Raw genomic sequence first — 17444 nt, forward strand, 5'->3', positions numbered from 1 at the left:
TTAATAAGAAGCAATCAGATGGCTGTGGCTCCAGTTTAGCAGCGAGGCACAGGGAGACATGATTGGCTTTAAATAAAAAGGCCACGGAGGAAGCACGATGTGCATTTCTGTATCAGTGTAGCCCTCGCTGCCATCACAACTCCACAACGCAGTTTTTATCCAGATTCGTACGTCAGCCAAACCAAGTTTAAACTAAGTAATAGAATGATGTTATATGAATCTCGTTTTTGTTTTTTGTGGTTTTCTTTTTACTGGTCAGATCAAATTTGGCCCATGAATTAGAACAATTCTGAGAAGCCTGCATTAAGATAACTCTACCTGCGACTGAAGAGAACAAAATGATTTTTTGTACCACACTGTTAGCATGGCTTTTAATGTTGTAAACTGGGCCAATTTAAAATGGGAGTCTATGGAAACTGTCTTGGTTTGTGAGCCTGCCTCGAGTGGCTGCTAAAGGAACTACAACTTTCTGCAATTTAGGTTGGTTTCACTCGTCTGCCTCAGAGGTCGCTGCTTACTCGACACTTGATGTAGATCTAAGGCTGACTAACTTTCATTAGAGGAGAGGGGAGACTGAACTGTCACGTAATTCACAAAAAATAATTCAAAGACTAGAGGAAAGTATTAAACATATAAGCAGAGATGGGCAGCAAAGGATCATCCAACTACTTTTTTCAAGTAACGAGTAAAGTAAGGGATTACTATTGCAAAAAAAGTAATTGGATTACTGTTACTTTTCCGAAACACACTGCGTTACTAAACCGTGATTTTGTTCGTGAGTGTCTAATGACAATGACGCAAGTGCGTGTGATGTCCATGGTAACAGATGTGTGCAGATCAACAATGGATAAGATGGAGTGGGGGAGAGAGTACGACCATGCAGCGTTTAAAGCATGGAAGTACCATAAATCTCGGAATACAGAGCACACCTGATTAAAAGCCGCATGCTCTAATTTTAGAAAGAAAATCAATTTTGTACTTGTACAGGCCGCACCGGATTTTAAGCCGTATGCGTTTCACTTGTAATATGAGATATTTACACAGAAACATTACACGTGAGGATTTTTAACGTTTAATTTAATCCGTAAGGTAACATAAACATGGTAACATAAACGTTATGGTAACATACAAAAATACATACTGCAAAAGCTTTTTCCCCCTCGAACAGCGCCTGTAACACGGCTACCTTTAAGTATACGTACGTATCGGTAACACACAAATTACGTTGCTTATGGTTTTTTTACGGTATGGTTTATGGTTTCTCACTCCCACCAGCGGGAAAGCAGATGCTCAGCTGCACAGATTTGCATTACTCACATTGTAGGCTGCGATAATCAGCTGGATGACATTCTTGGAATCCTGATCAAGGATTTCTACTGTGGTCCCTGGGATGAGTGCAGTAAAATTCTTTGGGGAAAAAAAAACAGGAGGCACCACTGATGGTTTAAGATTTTAAATACTGTTAGAATGTGTGATCTTTAGCTTGTATAGACAAACATTCAGAGTACCTTGTAGATCACGTACAGCCTTTTTGTCACAGCAAAGTTGAGGAAGATGTTGTTTTCTGCCAGTTTCTCCCCGAGAAGCGCCAGAGAAGGATAGTCCTGGAATAAGAGAGAAGGATTTGGAGTGTGCAAGGCAACTCTATATGTACAGAGTATAGTTCACCATGAAACAGCATCAAAAAGTCTTAAGGGGTCAATAAACCAGAGCTACAAATAAATGATTTCCACTTTAAATGGAAGCGAGTGCCTTTCACATGATTTTGATCCATGTTTACATCATTAGTCTTCTGGCATCTACAGAAATCCTTAATGAACTTGTGTCTGAAAGCCTGTCTTTGTGCAGTTTTACCGAATATAAGAAACGAATCCACTGATGTCAGAAGGATAACGCATCTCATACCAATACTGCTCTTCATCAGCTGTTATTTGAACAAGGATGCTTAAAATCCAACAAACAAAAACAACAACAACAACACACATCTCTGCATGCTCCTGTAAAACCTTCCAGGTTTGTTTGTGTATTTGGACCATTCACGGGCTCTTGTCATTAATAAGCATTTTATTGTGATTACCTGCTTACCTGAGAACTTAGTGAATTACTTATTTACTGAATTAGTTAGAAAAAAAAGAAGTACTCAAATCTAGTAATGTAGTGTGGCTAAAAGCTGGGTGGAGACAGAAGGCCATGAAAAGGGAAGCAAACTATCCTAAAAGCCTTGAAAGTATGCAGGATGTTCATCATGTCATATTTTTTTTGCCTTTCAGTGACCAAATGCTGCAAATTCCAGCATCTGTTCACGGGTGGGCTTTGCAGTGAAAAGCACCTGACGTTTACTGAACACCAGCAATATGAACCACAGTACAGAAAATTCCTGAACCCTGAATACTACTTTGTATTTTCAGTCTTCTTACCATCTTTGTGGAAGCGCTGTACTCGTTGTTGTCATTGAGGTGACACTGTCCATCGTGGGGATGGACAAGTCCACCGAGCCTGCCGTCCAGAGCGAGGTGAGGTACATCGTCTGTGGCGAACACCAGCAGGTGAAGGGCCTCTTTCCTCCAGCCTATTTTTTCCTGTAAATGGGAGGAGTAAGTTAATGGAGCTAATTCTAGCTACAAAAAACAAATACCAGCATCCAAATCGCCAACATCATTAGAACCAAGCAGCAGCTTCCAAGGCTGAAAAAGAAACCAACCCAGAAATGTTGAAAAGTGCCGTTCCACTAATGGGACTGAGTCCAATGATCCCCACAGACCCCCACGTTAAAATGTGCATCTTTACAGAGAGGTACAACATGGTTTTAGCTTTTGTGGCTATTTTCCTACTTAATAATAACTGCTTTTTGAGACTACACAGCCCTGAGGAGGCTTCAGCAGACAGTGTTTTTCCTATTTCTTAAAAACATGATTTTCAGATAGTGCTCATTTGCTCTAGATTGTTTTGACCTTCAGTCAGCTTCTTTTGCTTCTTTTTTTTTTTTTAAAGGACACATTGCAAAACATGCCGAGATATACCAAGCTGCCAATTGCAGCCATAATATGGTCATTATGCCTCTAAGCTACAGCTGAAAAGGGCCTCCCTTGAGTTAGATGCCTTTTTATGCTTCAGTGATTCTTATTTAAGTGTTGGTGCAGAGAAATTAGAAAAACGTCAGAGGAGTTTTGAGCTGGATGTCAGTTTTCACTCCGCATCTTCCAACTCCATTGTCACGAAGAACAAGTGACCCACGTCTGAATCACATGATGCTGACTCTTTGATAGACTGGTAAAGCTTAGCAATGATACACAGCTCATGTGCTCCCAAGTCCACTACTGTACAACAAGCCAGACTTTTCTCTGCTTTTATCAACAGGAAACAACAGGCGGGGGCACCGAGAACGCTGACAGAGTGCTGACTGATGCGTGACAACAGCTTTTCAGCCAATGACAAAAGAGGGCTCGGCATTTTTTTGCCCTGTGCAGTGCACAATAGAACCGTGGATGCACCTATCAGAGGCCTCTCTGAAGATGAACCACAGCTGTGTCATAAGACTGATATCTACATCTAGGTGTGTGATGGGTGGCCTTTCCTGTTATTGTGGATGTACTGTAGAAGAGGAAGCATTTATGCTGCTTGTAAATAAAAACCTAAATAAAAAACTGCCTCAGTGAGTGAGACTGATAAATGACCAGTAGTGGCCTAAAACAGTGCAAATTAAGTAAATTACAACAGAGGAGCCAACTGGAAGGAGTCATGGTCCTCCTTTAGAAGTAATTAAACTGGAAGAGGAACACGGGGATATGACTGGGCCCGCAAGATACTCATCCTCATGTTTAACCAGCTGCACCAGACTGTACTTCCTGTCATCTCCACCCCCGATGTTTTTAATTAACAAGCACATAGGCAGGATGCCTGTCACAGGGGCTGCTCTCACAGGAGCTGTCCCTCAGACCTGTTACCAACTGTGAACAAATAAATCTTCAAAGGGTGCAATAGAAGACTACACAAACATACTTTATGAAACTTTTTTCTATGTATTGAACACTGAGCTGGTTGTAGTGCAACTCCGCAACATTTGACCTCCCTGACTCTCAGTAGCATCTAAACGCCTGTGGACTAATGTGTGAAGGACAACTTTTTCTTCCCCTCAGAATACAAACAATGTGATGTTTATGCTAACTCACAAGTGCATAGCCTACATGTGTTTCTTTCACTGCCAAAGTCAACAATTGCAAGACTAGCTACAGTAAAACAGAAACTGAGTTCACTAATATCACTAACATCAGGATTGACTCCCAGCCAAGCTCAGAGACTTCTCTGCGCGGAGAGAGCCCACACAGGCATGCTCTCCCCATGCCTGTGTGGGCTCTCTCCAGGTACATCAGCTTCACACAGAACAAAGACACGGTTGGATTTTGCTACTAAAAAAGGGCCCCATTCACAAACAGTACACATGCAATCTTAGCGTAAACAGTTCACACATGTGGGGTTCATTAATTATTTCATATTCTACAAACAACCTCTGAGCACATGTACAAAAGAAATGATGAAGTCCTGGATAAATCTCCTAATACTGCTCAATAATAATAATAATAATAATAATAATCCTCTCTTCCTTCAGGTTATTGCATACAGTTTACACCATAAGCCAAATGAATACAAGCAAATCATTTAACTGCATGTAAAGGAAAGCTTACGTGTAAGCTAGGCCAATAATAAAAGTATGAAGTCATAAATGAACAGAAGGGGTGGGCGAATGGAAACATCTACAAGAAAAAAAAGATCATCACCTTACAAACAGCAGCCTGAAGGATGGCGTCAAAGCCGCCCTCCGGTGCGTCTCTATTGCGAGATACCATCTGCTTCTGCACCTCCTCGTTAAAACGGTCCACTTTGTCAGTCAGCGAGAGGATGTGGCGGAAACCAAAGCTGGGGACACAGTTGGGAAACAGCTTGTACCTGTGCAGGGTGACAGACACACTGCATGTTAAGATTTTATTTACATTTTTGGAAATTAAAAAACACAATAAGTGTCTTTAAAGGCATAAATCCTGGCTCTGACGGTTTGTTTGTGTTGAAGAGAAGCTTAAATGTTAAATATGGCGTATCTTATGATTCACTTCATATACAGTACTTGTAGACTCTTTCTAATGTAGTGAATGGGATAGCTATGAAAGAAGGGAGATCTTTTAGCAGGAATCGCTTTAGTTTTTCCCTAAAGTGCCTTATTGTTTTGTGACTGATGCACAAACACACACTCACAAAAATATCTAAACATGGCACACACACACAGCCCAGGCCATAACCTAAATGGGAAGTGATGCGCACAGAGTTAGCCGCACCTCCAGGGCAAACATTGTGTACCACAGCTTTCTCTACTCTTTCACTTCTGCTCCCTTTCAGTTTGCCTGCATCACCAGCCCCAGGGGACCGTGGGAGTACTAGGGCCATTTTTAAGAACTACATTATTCCATCTGCCTTCTAAATATGAAGAGTACAGGATTCAGAAAGGTGCAAAAACAGAGTGTGGCCACAGAGTAAATCTCTTTCACCTACAGCTATAGAGCTCGATTCCTTTTGCCACCACTTACCCATTGCATGGGTTCTCCTGGTACTTTGGTGCCATGTAGGAGAACGGGGACATGTTTTTGTCCACAAATGAGCCGAAGCCTAGCCTGAAATTGCTGGTGAGCTTGCCCATCTCGTGGGCTAGCTTAGTGCCCAGGTTGCGAATGGTGTCCAGATCATCTTTCATTGAAAGAGAGAGGTCCATCAGGTAGTAGAGATCCACCGGGTAGTCCTCCACCTGCCGCACCTGCAGGCTGAACCACGTCTGGTCTCCTGCATGAAAAACATCAGTGAGCTTTGCATTATTTATAAGAGATGCTTTTATTACTTTTTTTTTTTTTTAATGTTCCAAGGTTATCTCGTATCCTAAATATGAAATGTTTATGATTCTTACCGGGTCGCAGGCTGAGAGAGATCTTCTGTGGCATAATCTGGACCACATCATACTGGGTTGACCCAGACCCTTTTGAACTTAGGGGTATGTTCTGCAGGACGTTGATGCTGCTGGTTGGGTATTCAATGAAGTGTTCGTCACAGCCTCTCTTCAACAGGTTTTGACTAAAGTCACACCGTGATGTGAGACTGCGCCCCCTTCCAAAATCCTGCATATAGAAAGCAACAAATCTCAGATTCCTGATTACTCATACTGCTTCCAAAAGGTCAAAAAAAAAAAAAAAAGTGCTGAATGCATCCCACACTTCACTGGACCTGTACAAGTAAATGTACATGATGAAAATAATCGATCAACTAAGCCATACCTCTTGTGCGCACCAGGCGCAACTGGGGTGAATCAGGAGGCATTCTTCACAGGAAGTAGCACTGCCACTCATGCACATGTTGAGACCTGAGGGGGGACAGGAACAGAGCAGAGGCTAGATTTCTACTTTCATCCCTATCACGGTTGCACTTCTATTTCAAATTCATGACCAAGGAAACAGACCCTCAACAGATGCTCATTTCCATCTTTTCCGTATTTATTAGAATAACTCTGAGTACAGAATTTGGAGGCTGATGCAAACATTGATTTTTGGGGATGTAACAAAAAAAAAAAAAATGAACTGATATGAAAATCTCAGCCAATATTCTTAACATGCTGCTTGTTCATATGAAATCATGGAGGCTCTGATTTAGCAGCTGAACATCAGTTGGAGTGATCATGGCCTTTGTGAGCTCTTAATTAAATTTATCAATAGTTTCAAACATTTGTCTGACTGACTGTGTGGCCATTTAAAGGTAAGCGTGACATAAGGTTGATTTCCTTGGCACTGAATGGGGAATAAATAACAAAAAATCTTATCTTGCTCCAATCTTATTTCCACAATAGCTTTGCATGATTCACAGTTAAAAATAATCCTTATCTATCCGAGGGCCTGTAGTCCTTTCATTTATCACTGTCAGAGGCTTCGAAGTGTTTTTTCGAGGAGCTCCAGCTCCGCGTGTGTGATCCAAACACAACCCAACGGCCGCTGCAAAAACAGGCAGTGATTTGTGCTGAGAAGAAGACAGTCCTGCGTCCTACCTCTGGCACTGGGCAGCACTGTTTGCAGAAGCACGCAGCACAGAGCCGCCTGCAACATCCACGTCCCGAGGCTCCACATGGTGTCCCTGTGGGTGTTTTTAAAGGCTTAGGGAAACACCGGCTTCGTATCTCTTCAGGAACCGATGGCACCGTGTTACTCTCCCATCAGCGCGCTCACCAGAATAAGTCCAGCTGATCCGTGCAAATCAAAACAGTGTGGCGTGTTTAGACCATTTCACATCCACAGACACGCGGGTTTGGGGCTCATCACAGTGAATGATCCGTGTGAGGTGAGGGACAGCAGTTCCATTGTCTTCAAGTGTGAGAGTCAGCGCTCTGCACCGTCCTGTTGATCTGCTCTCTTAACTCAGGCTTCGGTGTCTGACGCCTCTGCAGCCTTCCACGTCTACTCTACCCTCAGCTGACAACTGCTCTCACACTTCAGCTTCATAGCACCTCTCGTTTCAAATCCACTCAAAGATCGCTAAAAGAGGAAAAAATCCCGTCCCAAATTACATGAACAAAAACTGCGCTCAACTGTGATTTTCCTTTCCAGATTTGAGCGTTGCTTTCTCGGTTTGCTTCCAGCTGGAATCTCCGCCCACTTGCTTTAACCCGTTCACTGCCTTATGGAGTTGTCTGCACCACATTATGTCGACCACGTGGGGACATCTAGCGGTGAATGCACAGAAAGCCTCAGCTGGGAGGCATGGACAAGGAAAGGCTGCTCTTGTCATAATCCTCCTCTCACGTATGTGAGAATGCTGTTTGTAGATTACAGCTCAGCATTCAATACCATCGTTCCCTCGAAGTTGGACAGGAAACTGCAGGATCTAGGACTGAGCAGCTCCCTCTGCAGCTGGATCCTTAGCTTCCTGTCTGACAGACGCCAAATGGTCAGACTGGGCAGCATCACCTCATCCCCCATCACACTGAACACTGGTGCTCCACAGGGGTGTGTACTGAGCCCTCTCCTATACTCACTCTACACCTACGACTGCACAGCCACTAACAGCTCCAACATCATTGTGAAGTTTGCGGACGACACTACAGTGGTGGGTCTTATCACCAATGGTGATGAGACGGCTTACAGGGAGGAGGTCAGCGCCCTGACCCACTGGTGTCAAGACAACCATCTCACCCTCAACGTCGCAAAGACAAAGGAGTTGATAGTGGACTTCCGGAGGTGCAGAGAAGTACACACCCCCATCACCATCAACGGCGCTGCTGTGGAGAGAGTGAGCAGCTTCCGGTTCCTTGGTGTACATCTGGCTGAGGATCTTACGTGGTCAGTACACACAAACAAAACAGTGAAGAAGGCGCAGCAGCGCCTCTTCTTTCTCAGGAGACTGAAAAGATTCGGCATGAGCCCCCGCATCCTCAGGACCTTCTATCACTGTGCCATTGAGAGCATCCTCACTGGATGCATCACCACCTGGTATGGCAACAGCACCGCCTACAACTGCAAAGCTCTCCAGCGAGTAGTGCGGTGCTCTGAACGGATAATTGGAGGTGAGCTTCCCTCCCTCCAAGACATCTACAGGAAGCGGTGCCTGAGGAAAGCGGGGAGGATCATCAAGGACTCCAGTCACCCCAGCCATAAACTGTTCAGACTGCTTCCATCAGGAAGGAGGTTCTGCAGCATCCGGTCCCGTACCAGCAGGCTGAGAGACAGCTTTTTCCATCAGGCCATCAGACTGCTGAACACGTCATAGACACCTCAGCTTCACTGCTGGAACTTCAACATTATGCACTCCATACTGTATATAAATGCCACTTGTTTTGCACATATTCAACTCTGTATATTTTATATATTTTATTATTATTATTATTTTTTTTACTATTTAATTTGTAAAAATGTGTATATACACACACACACACACACACACACACACACGTAGGAAAATATTTAGTATACACATCCAGAAATGCATACACTATTATATATTGTACATATATTTATTAGTTTCAGGTTGGCCATTCTTGTATTTTGCTCGTTTGTGTTGTTGTGTTTGCACATCTCTGTTGCTTGTGGGGCTCGCACACAAGAATTTCACTCGCATGTGCTGTGCCAGTGTGCCTGCGCATGTGATGTGACAATAAAAGTGATTTGATTGATTTGATTCTTCCAGGGGTTCCCAAAGTGTGGGGCGCGCTCCCTAGGCGAGCGCAGAGCAATTAATGAATTAAAAACAAACAAACAAACAAAACGCTTGGACACTGCTACCATAAAGGACAGGTTTTTGATGGGGCTCCCACACAAACTCAAAGCAGAAGATAAAGCATCGTCAAATATGTTTCCAAACCAACTTCCTTCCAAGCCAAATACTAGAAAATATGGTGAAGCATATCTTTCCTTTGGCTTCACCTGCACAAGTGCCAAGGTAGGTCTCCCCGGCAGAATTGGTTTTCCCCTGTGTCGGGAGCACGCGCTGGGCTGTCCAAATCCTGACAAACAGTATCCCACATTCTGGATTTTTTGGTCACAAACACTTTTTAGTTCTTGACTAACTACTCCTGACATTTTCAAGATGTTAGCTCTTTATGCCGTAAGGTTACAGCGGGATACAAATAATATCAGGCTGATCCTGCCACAATTTGTTCCCCCGGTTCAAATCACGGACAAACAGTATCCCACAATTCTTTATGTTTTTAAACCCATTTTTCACAGAGAGGCATTTTTTGAAAAATGTATCGATAGCAATGTTGAATATTATTACACAGGAAAAAAACAACTACACGTAAAATAATTGCACCGTGACGCCTCTGCCTTTTTAAATAGAGGGACATTAATGTAGTATGTAAGCGTGTAAACCTGCAGTTAGAGACAAAATACTGTTAATCTGAATATCTGCCATTCTGCAATTCATCTCATGTAAACAATAACGTGGCGCACAGCGTGACATGGCACATACCTTTCACGTTGAGTGACCAACTCTGTATTCCTGGTCCACACGTTAACGCAAAAAAGGAGTTTTAAAAAATGTCCGTTTTCGGTGATTCGAAAAGCCGTTTACATGTGGACAAAAGGTCCAAACACATAGAAACAGCTGCGTCCGTCAGATACACACCAAAGCACATTTTTTGGTAGCGCATGCAAGCGGGCCATTGTTATTACCAAACTGATTTTATGTGGTACACGGCGCTCAAAAATCTGTCAAAAAATGTTTTAGTATGACTTTGCTAAGCTATGAAGCTGCACCGCTTGATGGATTGTCGGAGCATTACAGCTAGGGATGGGTACCAACGGTACCTGTCATAAACTGTAGTAACCAGACCGAAAAGCAGCGCACATTTGCTTTTTTTTTTTCCTGAGCTGTGATACACTTTAGATTCTAGCCAATCATTTTACGTTTCCGAGGATAGTAGGCGGGGCCAGGTACTTGCGTTCTTTTAGAGCAGAGCTACAGATTAAAAACTCCCAAGCCGAAGCGGTCAAAAGTCTGGCTGTACTTCGCAGCAAAATATGCAAACTCAGCAGCAACAAGTGCTTTAAGCTGATACTGTGATACTGTCAAAGGAGGTAACACCTCAAATCCGATGAAACACCTGGCAACGCATAGCGTTTTTTTTTTTTTTAAAAGCCGAGAAATGTGCCATATTTGATAGCTTGCTGTGAGACCTCACACCGAGCACATCTACTGCGGGTGTGGTGCCTGTTATCGGACCCGGAGTTAGCAACATCCCCCAAAAACCCGAAGAATAGAGTCCTGGCCCCTAGCCCTGCCAGTGTAGCAGAAATGATGAGGATGATGATGGCAGCAGCAGCCGTTCTTCTCTGCGTGAGTAGCTTAATGTTGTTCGTGTGTAATTTCCGTTGAGTAGGCTAACCACGTTATTACATTAATGCATGTAAGGTGAACTAGCAAACATCATCATAGCTACATGATGCTGTCTTCTTGATTGATGGCAGATACTCCCTTCACCCTGGCCAAAAAGGCTAAAATGACCAAAGAAAAAGTGGGAAACAGTTAAACATGAGAGGTTTTTGGACAAAGTTTGTGTTTTTTCCATTGTTTAAGCACTGCTTCCAGCCAAGAGTGATACCATATATGCCCCATAGCTGCAGAAAAGGCTAACATTGTTATCTTTTTACAAAAAACCAGCTGAACATGAGAGGTTTTTGGACCAATTTTGTGTTCTCCATTCTTTAAGCACCGGTTTGAGCACCGTTTAAGCACCGGCACCGTTTCAAAAGTACCGGTTTGGCACCGGTATCGGATAAAACCTAAACGATACCCATCCCTAATTACAGCTACTGTAGTCAGGAGCCTCGCGGAGTGATATATACTGTGCTTCAACATAATACTACCGCATTGTGTGTATAACCTCTTTTTAAGTTCTGTGGATATTATACATGGTTATGCTCAGGATATGTCGGCCAATATCCACTGGAAATTCCAAACTGTCATCAAGGAATTTGCATTTGCACTGTTAGATTGTTATATAACTTTAATGCACATAAAAAAACAGCAGCTTGTTTGAGTGAAAATAGATTGATGGATTTTTTTCCCCCACTAATAAAGTTGTGGAGTTGTAAAGTATTTTGTCTCCCGTCAATTATATCGTTATCGCACATTTTCAAATATATATCGTGATAAATATTTTTGGCCATATTGCCCTGCCCTACCAATAAGTATAAAATCCAGAAAGCAACCCAACATGGGGCAGTTGATTTACAAACACAGGTCTAACTTAAGTTTCACTTTTTTGTTAGAAAAAAATCAGATTGGTACATGCTTGAATTCACACAAATTTACACTGTCATGAACAAAAATGAAAACCTTATTTTTCACGATTTGTTGGGATTATATTTTGGACTCTGAGGTGCAAAATATAATTGGCCATTTTTGACTACTTTTGATTTTACATTTGTATTTCACCTTCAAATGGTTTTATTTGATTTGATTTTTTACCTTGCCTTGCTTTTTATCATTCTTTTCAGCACAACCTCATGTGTCTGAATCTACAGTAATTTTTTCATTGACATTCTGTATTAACACAACTGATCTGAAATCACACAAAAAACATGAAATCCTAGTACCGTAGTATTTTTTTTTTTTTACTGTGAAACCCACAGACATATTTAGTAAATTACTTTCAGAACTTGAAATGGAAATATAAATAGTAATTTTTGTAAAGTTATGCATACATTTTGTAAACAAAGTTATATGCAACTATTTATCTAGTAATTCAGCCCACGCATCTCATGGGTTTTTTTTTTTGTTGTTGTTGTTGTTTTTTTTAAATTTTGTACAACAACTGAAAAATACTACTATAACTATAACAATCAGGTGTCACAATAAGATGTCCCACAAATTATTTGTGCCAATAAAAACACAATACAGAAGAGACCACCACAGGGATAAACCCTGCAGGCCTGACAACAGGAGGTGTATCACTCTTCTGGTTTTCCACCTGGAGACAGCGTTTACATTGCAATCTGCCTTTGTGACATTCATTAGTGCCCTCACTGCTACGCAAAACAAAAAAACAACGACTACACAAGACAACACAGTGCACTAACTATACGCTAAACGTCACAAATCTCTCACATCTCAAAACTTGCTGTCTCTCTCTTTCTAGTGATGTGTCGGTCGCGAGTGAACGACGCAAGCCTGCTCCTTATTGGGAGCCATGGGTTTTTTTTGTTTTGTTTTTTCCTTTCTCTCAGTATGGAAGAAATATAGTATCATCAGAATTCAAGTATTTTTAGACATTGAATTTATGACACTGAATTTTTATCCTCCAAATTTCCCTGCAAAAATATTCACCTGCAAAAATTCACCTGCAAAAAATTCACCTGCAAAAATTCACCTGAAAAAAATTCACCTGAAAAAAATTCACCTGAAAAAAATTCACCTGCAAAAATTCACCTGCAAAAATTCAACTGCAAAAGTGATGAACTTTAATGACCCAAGCCAGAGCAATCAGCACCAGATCGAGTCGAGTGGCTCTCAGCCAATTAAATTACGCTGTTTGATCACATGACACCGTTAGCCAGCAGTGTGTCTCCTAAAAGAGAACTGTTTAAAGGTGAGTGATTAAGTTTTTCTCCTAAATAGAGATCATTACAGAACGCCTAGTCCTACTTAAAATCCCATTTATTATTATTATTATTTTTTATCATCTACTCGAACTAAGGAAAACGTTTGACTAACTCAAAGACAATTTCCACGCCTCCCCTGCCTGACTGCAGAGGCAGTTTTGAATTTAGGAGCGCCAAGATGGCAGCGGCAAACCCTGGCGGCTCTCCGGTGAGTATATATATTTTTTTATCTTCAAGTTTGTCTTTTGAAACCTTAATTTTATTTAAATCCGTTGCTCACGTATAAAGTACACAGACGGGGTCTTTGCTCAACTCGTCTGAGGTGTGTCTCACTAAGCGCTACATGCTAGCATCCTGCTAACCGAGCTACCCTTTACATGCTGTGCTTTAGAAAATAGGATACTCGTTAAAAAAATACTCCGCAGATATTGATAGATAGACGAACACTGCAAATATAATGTTGGAAACGAGAACGGCCTTTGGTGAAGGGGTAAAATACACCATGAATAAAGCCATAGAGTGAATGGCTGCCATGGTTGCAGAACAGCCTGATTTAATGACAAGAATGGGGAAGAGTGAGGTGAAGTGAACCACAGCCACAAAACACGGTCAGACAAGGCGGCAAAAGGGCAGTGATCTGTCCGTCAGTATGAAGTTGGTGTGTGCTTTGGTGAACAAAAACTCCAGACTGGTAGCAGGAAGATGGGAGACTCGTGTTTCACTGGAATAGTGGTGAATTAAAACATCCTTTGTTGGGGACATTTCGGTGTAAATGCATCCATACAGGCAAGACAGAGGCAGACTAGACAGTGAAGAAAACAAGGCAAACATTAGAAATATAAAAACGGAAATATAGGATGAGTCGGGGATGAGTTCCTGCCCCAAGTGGAGGAGTTCAAGTATCTCGGGGTCTTGTTCGCGAGTGATGGGAGAAGGGAGCCGGAGATCGACAGACGGATTGGGGCTGCAGCTGCAGTAATGCGGACGCTGCACCGGTCCGTCGTGGTGAAGAGGGAGCTGAGTGTAAAAGCGAAGCTCTCAATTTACCGGTCGATCTACGTCCCTACCCTCACCTATGGCCACGAGCTGTGGGTAGTGACCGAAAGAACGAGATCGGTTCGGGCATCTGACAAGGATGCCCCCCTGGGCGCCTCCTGGGTGAGGTGTTCCAGGCATGTCCCACCGGGAGGGTCGCGGGGGCAGCAGCCTAAGCAAAGAGGCCCAGACCTCCCTCTCCCCAGCCACCTCCTCCAGCTTATCCGGGGGAATACCAAGGCGTTCCCAGGCCAGCCGAGAGATATAATCTCTCCAGCGTGTCCTGGGTCTGCCCCGGGGTCTCCTCCCGGTGGGACATGCCTGGAACACCTCACCCAGGAGGCGCCCAGGGGGCATCCTTGTCAGATGCCCGAACCACCTCAGCTGGCTCCTTTCGATGTGGAGCAGCAGCTGCTCTACTCTGAGCCCCTCCCGGATGGCCGACCTTCTCACCCTATCTCTAAGGGAGAGGCCAGCCACCCTTCGGAGGAAGCTCATTTCTGCCGCTTGTATCCGCGATCTCGTTCTTTCGGTCACTACCCACAGCTCGTGGCCATAGGTGAGGGTAGGGACGTAGATCGACCGGTAAATTGAGAGCTTCGCTTTTACACTCAGCTCCCTCTTCACCACGACGGACCGGTGCAGCGTCTGCATTACTGCAGCTGCAGCCCCAATCCGTCTGTCGATCTCCGGCTCCCTTCTCCCATCACTCGCGAACAAGACCCCGAGATACTTGAACTCCTCCACTTGGGGCAGGAACTCATCCCCGACTCATCCTATATTTCTGTTTTTATATTTCTAATGTTTGCCTTGTTTTCTTCACTGTCTAGTCTGCCTCTGTCTTGCCTGTATGGATGCATTTACACCGAAATGTCCCCAACAAAGGATGTTTTAATTCACCACTATTCCAGTGAAACACGAGTCTCCCATCTTCCTGCTACCAGTCTGGAGTTTTTGTTCACCAAAGCACACACCAACTTCATACTGACGGACAGATCACTGCCCTTTTGCCGCCTTGTCTGACCGTGTTTTGTGGCTGTGGTTCACTTCACCTCACTCTTCCCCATTCTTGTCATTAAATCAGGCTGTTCTGCAACCATGGCAGCCATTCACTCTATGGCTTTATTCATGGTGTATTTTACCCCTTCACCAAAGGTGAGACACGCCTCAGACGAGTTGAGCAAAGACCCCATCTGTGTACTTTATACGTGAGCAACGGATTTAACTTGAAGATAAAAAAATATATATACTCACCGGAGAGCCGCCAGGGTTTGCCGCTGCCATCTTGGCGCTCCTAAATTCAAAACTGCCTCTGCAGTCAGGCAGGGGAGGCGTGGAAATTGTCTTTGAGTTAGTCAAACGTTTTCCTTAGTTCGAGTAGATGATAAAAAAAATAATAATAATAAATGGGATTTTAAGTAGGACTAGGCGTTCTGTAATGATCTCTATTTAGGAGAAAAACTTAATCACTCACCTTCATCCTGCAGCATCTGGACTCCCCAGGAACCTACGCCAGGATCCTGTTTGTGGACTTCAGCTCTGCCTTCAACACCATCCTTCCAGACCATCTCCGAGACAAGCTTTCCCAGATGAATGTGCCTGATCCCATCTGCCGGTGGATCACTGACTTCCTGACGGACAGGAAGCAGCATGTGAGGCTGGGAAAGAATGTCTCGGACTCCCGGACCATCAGCACCGGCTCCCCTCAGGGCTGTGTTCTTTCTCCTCTACCCGCCACTAACACATGACCCTACGCTGTGTCACTGCATCATTCTATGTTTGGCACTGATCACCACCTGCACTCATGTATATATCTTTCTACGTAGCACTCTTAATTCTTATTCTCATGTATATATCTCATGTATATCTCATGCACATATCTTTCCACGTAGCACTTTTAATTCTTATCCCTACTTTTATTTTTTCATGTCTATTTAAGTGCTATTTATGACAGCATGTTTGCACTGAAGCACCGCAGCAATTTCCTAATGTTGTAAACCTGCTCAACATTTGGCAATAAACCCCATTCTGATTCTGATTCTTTAAACAGCTCTCTTTTAGGAGACACACTGCTGGCTAACGGTGTCATGTGATCAAACAGCGTAATTTAATTGGCTGAGAGCCACTCGACTCGATCTGGTGCTGATTGCTCTGGCTTGGGTCATTAAAGTTCATCACTTTTGCAGTTGAATTTTTGCAGGTGAATTTTTTCAGGTGAATTTTTTGCAGGTGAATATTTTTGCAGGGAAATTTGGAGGATAAAAATTCAGTGTCATAAATTCAATGTCTAAAAATACTTGAATTCTGATGATACTATATTTCTTCCATATCTCAGTCGCACTTTTTTCCCGCTTCACTCCGCACGCCAGCCTTGTGCTTTGCGCTGGGAAGGGGGGGAGGGGCGGTAGTTACACTCGCAGTAGCACAGGAACATTTTTTTTTTTTTACCATGACGATAATATTTAGAAAAAGATCATAGCTCAGATATATATATATTTTTAATCATAACTGTGGACTTAGTGGTCTGTCATTAACATTTTTAAATTTGTGTATACTTTGAACTCCGAACTTTCAACACAAGCTGCAGCTTATGTCAGCTTAAATCACTCGTGATTTGGAGGTGCTGCGTGTCCGTGTACCCCAGAAGGTTAAAAACAGACACCTTCATTCCATTTCCAGAGCGTAACAACCAACCACCTGTGTGAAATGCCCAAGGTTTTGATTCAAAATGTGCTCTGACACAATCATAAGCATCGGTTGCTACTGGAAAAAAGAAAGCGGTCAGCGCTATGGGCGGAACCATTTGTTAATAGTGGAGGGGGGGGGGGGGGGGGGTAACACTATGTAATATATTCAGTTTTAGAATTTATATTCACTGTTAACTTTAGCTAGGTCTTGAGGTTTGCAGTTCACTTGGCTGTCAAGGCAGCTGTTATCAGCTGATAAAAGACCTGGAGTGGAAATTTACGGGTCAACACCAGAAGACAGTCTTAGAAAAAGAACTTCCAGAATTAAAAAGCTGTTTGTTTTTTTTAGGACGGTCACCTTTTCCATTTGTTAAAAATAAATCAAATTTAAAGTTTGCATTTATATATATATGTTCTAGACAGTCTTTCAGTTCTGGTGACAGCGGACATTAAAGCTAGTTTAGATACTACTTCAGAATAAGTGCCTTAGTTACAGCCCTTCACATCTACTAAGACGACTGCACAGTGTTGAGCCTCGACATTAGGACTCTGCTAATACTTGGTTAAAGAAAGGCAAAACAAAGAGGATAAGACATTTTTC

General features: G+C 43.0%; 1 protein-coding gene across 1 annotated transcript in view; it reads right to left on the bottom strand.

Moving 5' to 3' along the window:
• Positions 1-7666, bottom strand: part of itgb5 (integrin, beta 5) — a 42736-nt gene extending 35070 nt beyond the window's left edge. Inside the window, exons 1-8 of the mRNA XM_004569805.4 lie at positions 7073-7666; positions 6312-6397; positions 5948-6155; positions 5577-5826; positions 4776-4944; positions 2418-2579; positions 1509-1604; positions 1318-1407 (exon numbers count right to left, since the gene is read on the bottom strand). Of these exons, the coding sequence (XP_004569862.1) occupies positions 1318-1407; positions 1509-1604; positions 2418-2579; positions 4776-4944; positions 5577-5826; positions 5948-6155; positions 6312-6397; positions 7073-7151 (1140 nt within the window). The 5' untranslated portion in view covers positions 7152-7666. The remainder of the gene's footprint in view (positions 1-1317; positions 1408-1508; positions 1605-2417; positions 2580-4775; positions 4945-5576; positions 5827-5947; positions 6156-6311; positions 6398-7072) is intronic.
• Positions 7667-17444: the final 9778 nt, after the last annotated feature.

Source organism: Maylandia zebra, linkage group LG16 (genome assembly GCF_041146795.1).
Source record: "Maylandia zebra isolate NMK-2024a linkage group LG16, Mzebra_GT3a, whole genome shotgun sequence".
NCBI lineage: Eukaryota > Metazoa > Chordata > Actinopteri > Cichliformes > Cichlidae > Maylandia > Maylandia zebra.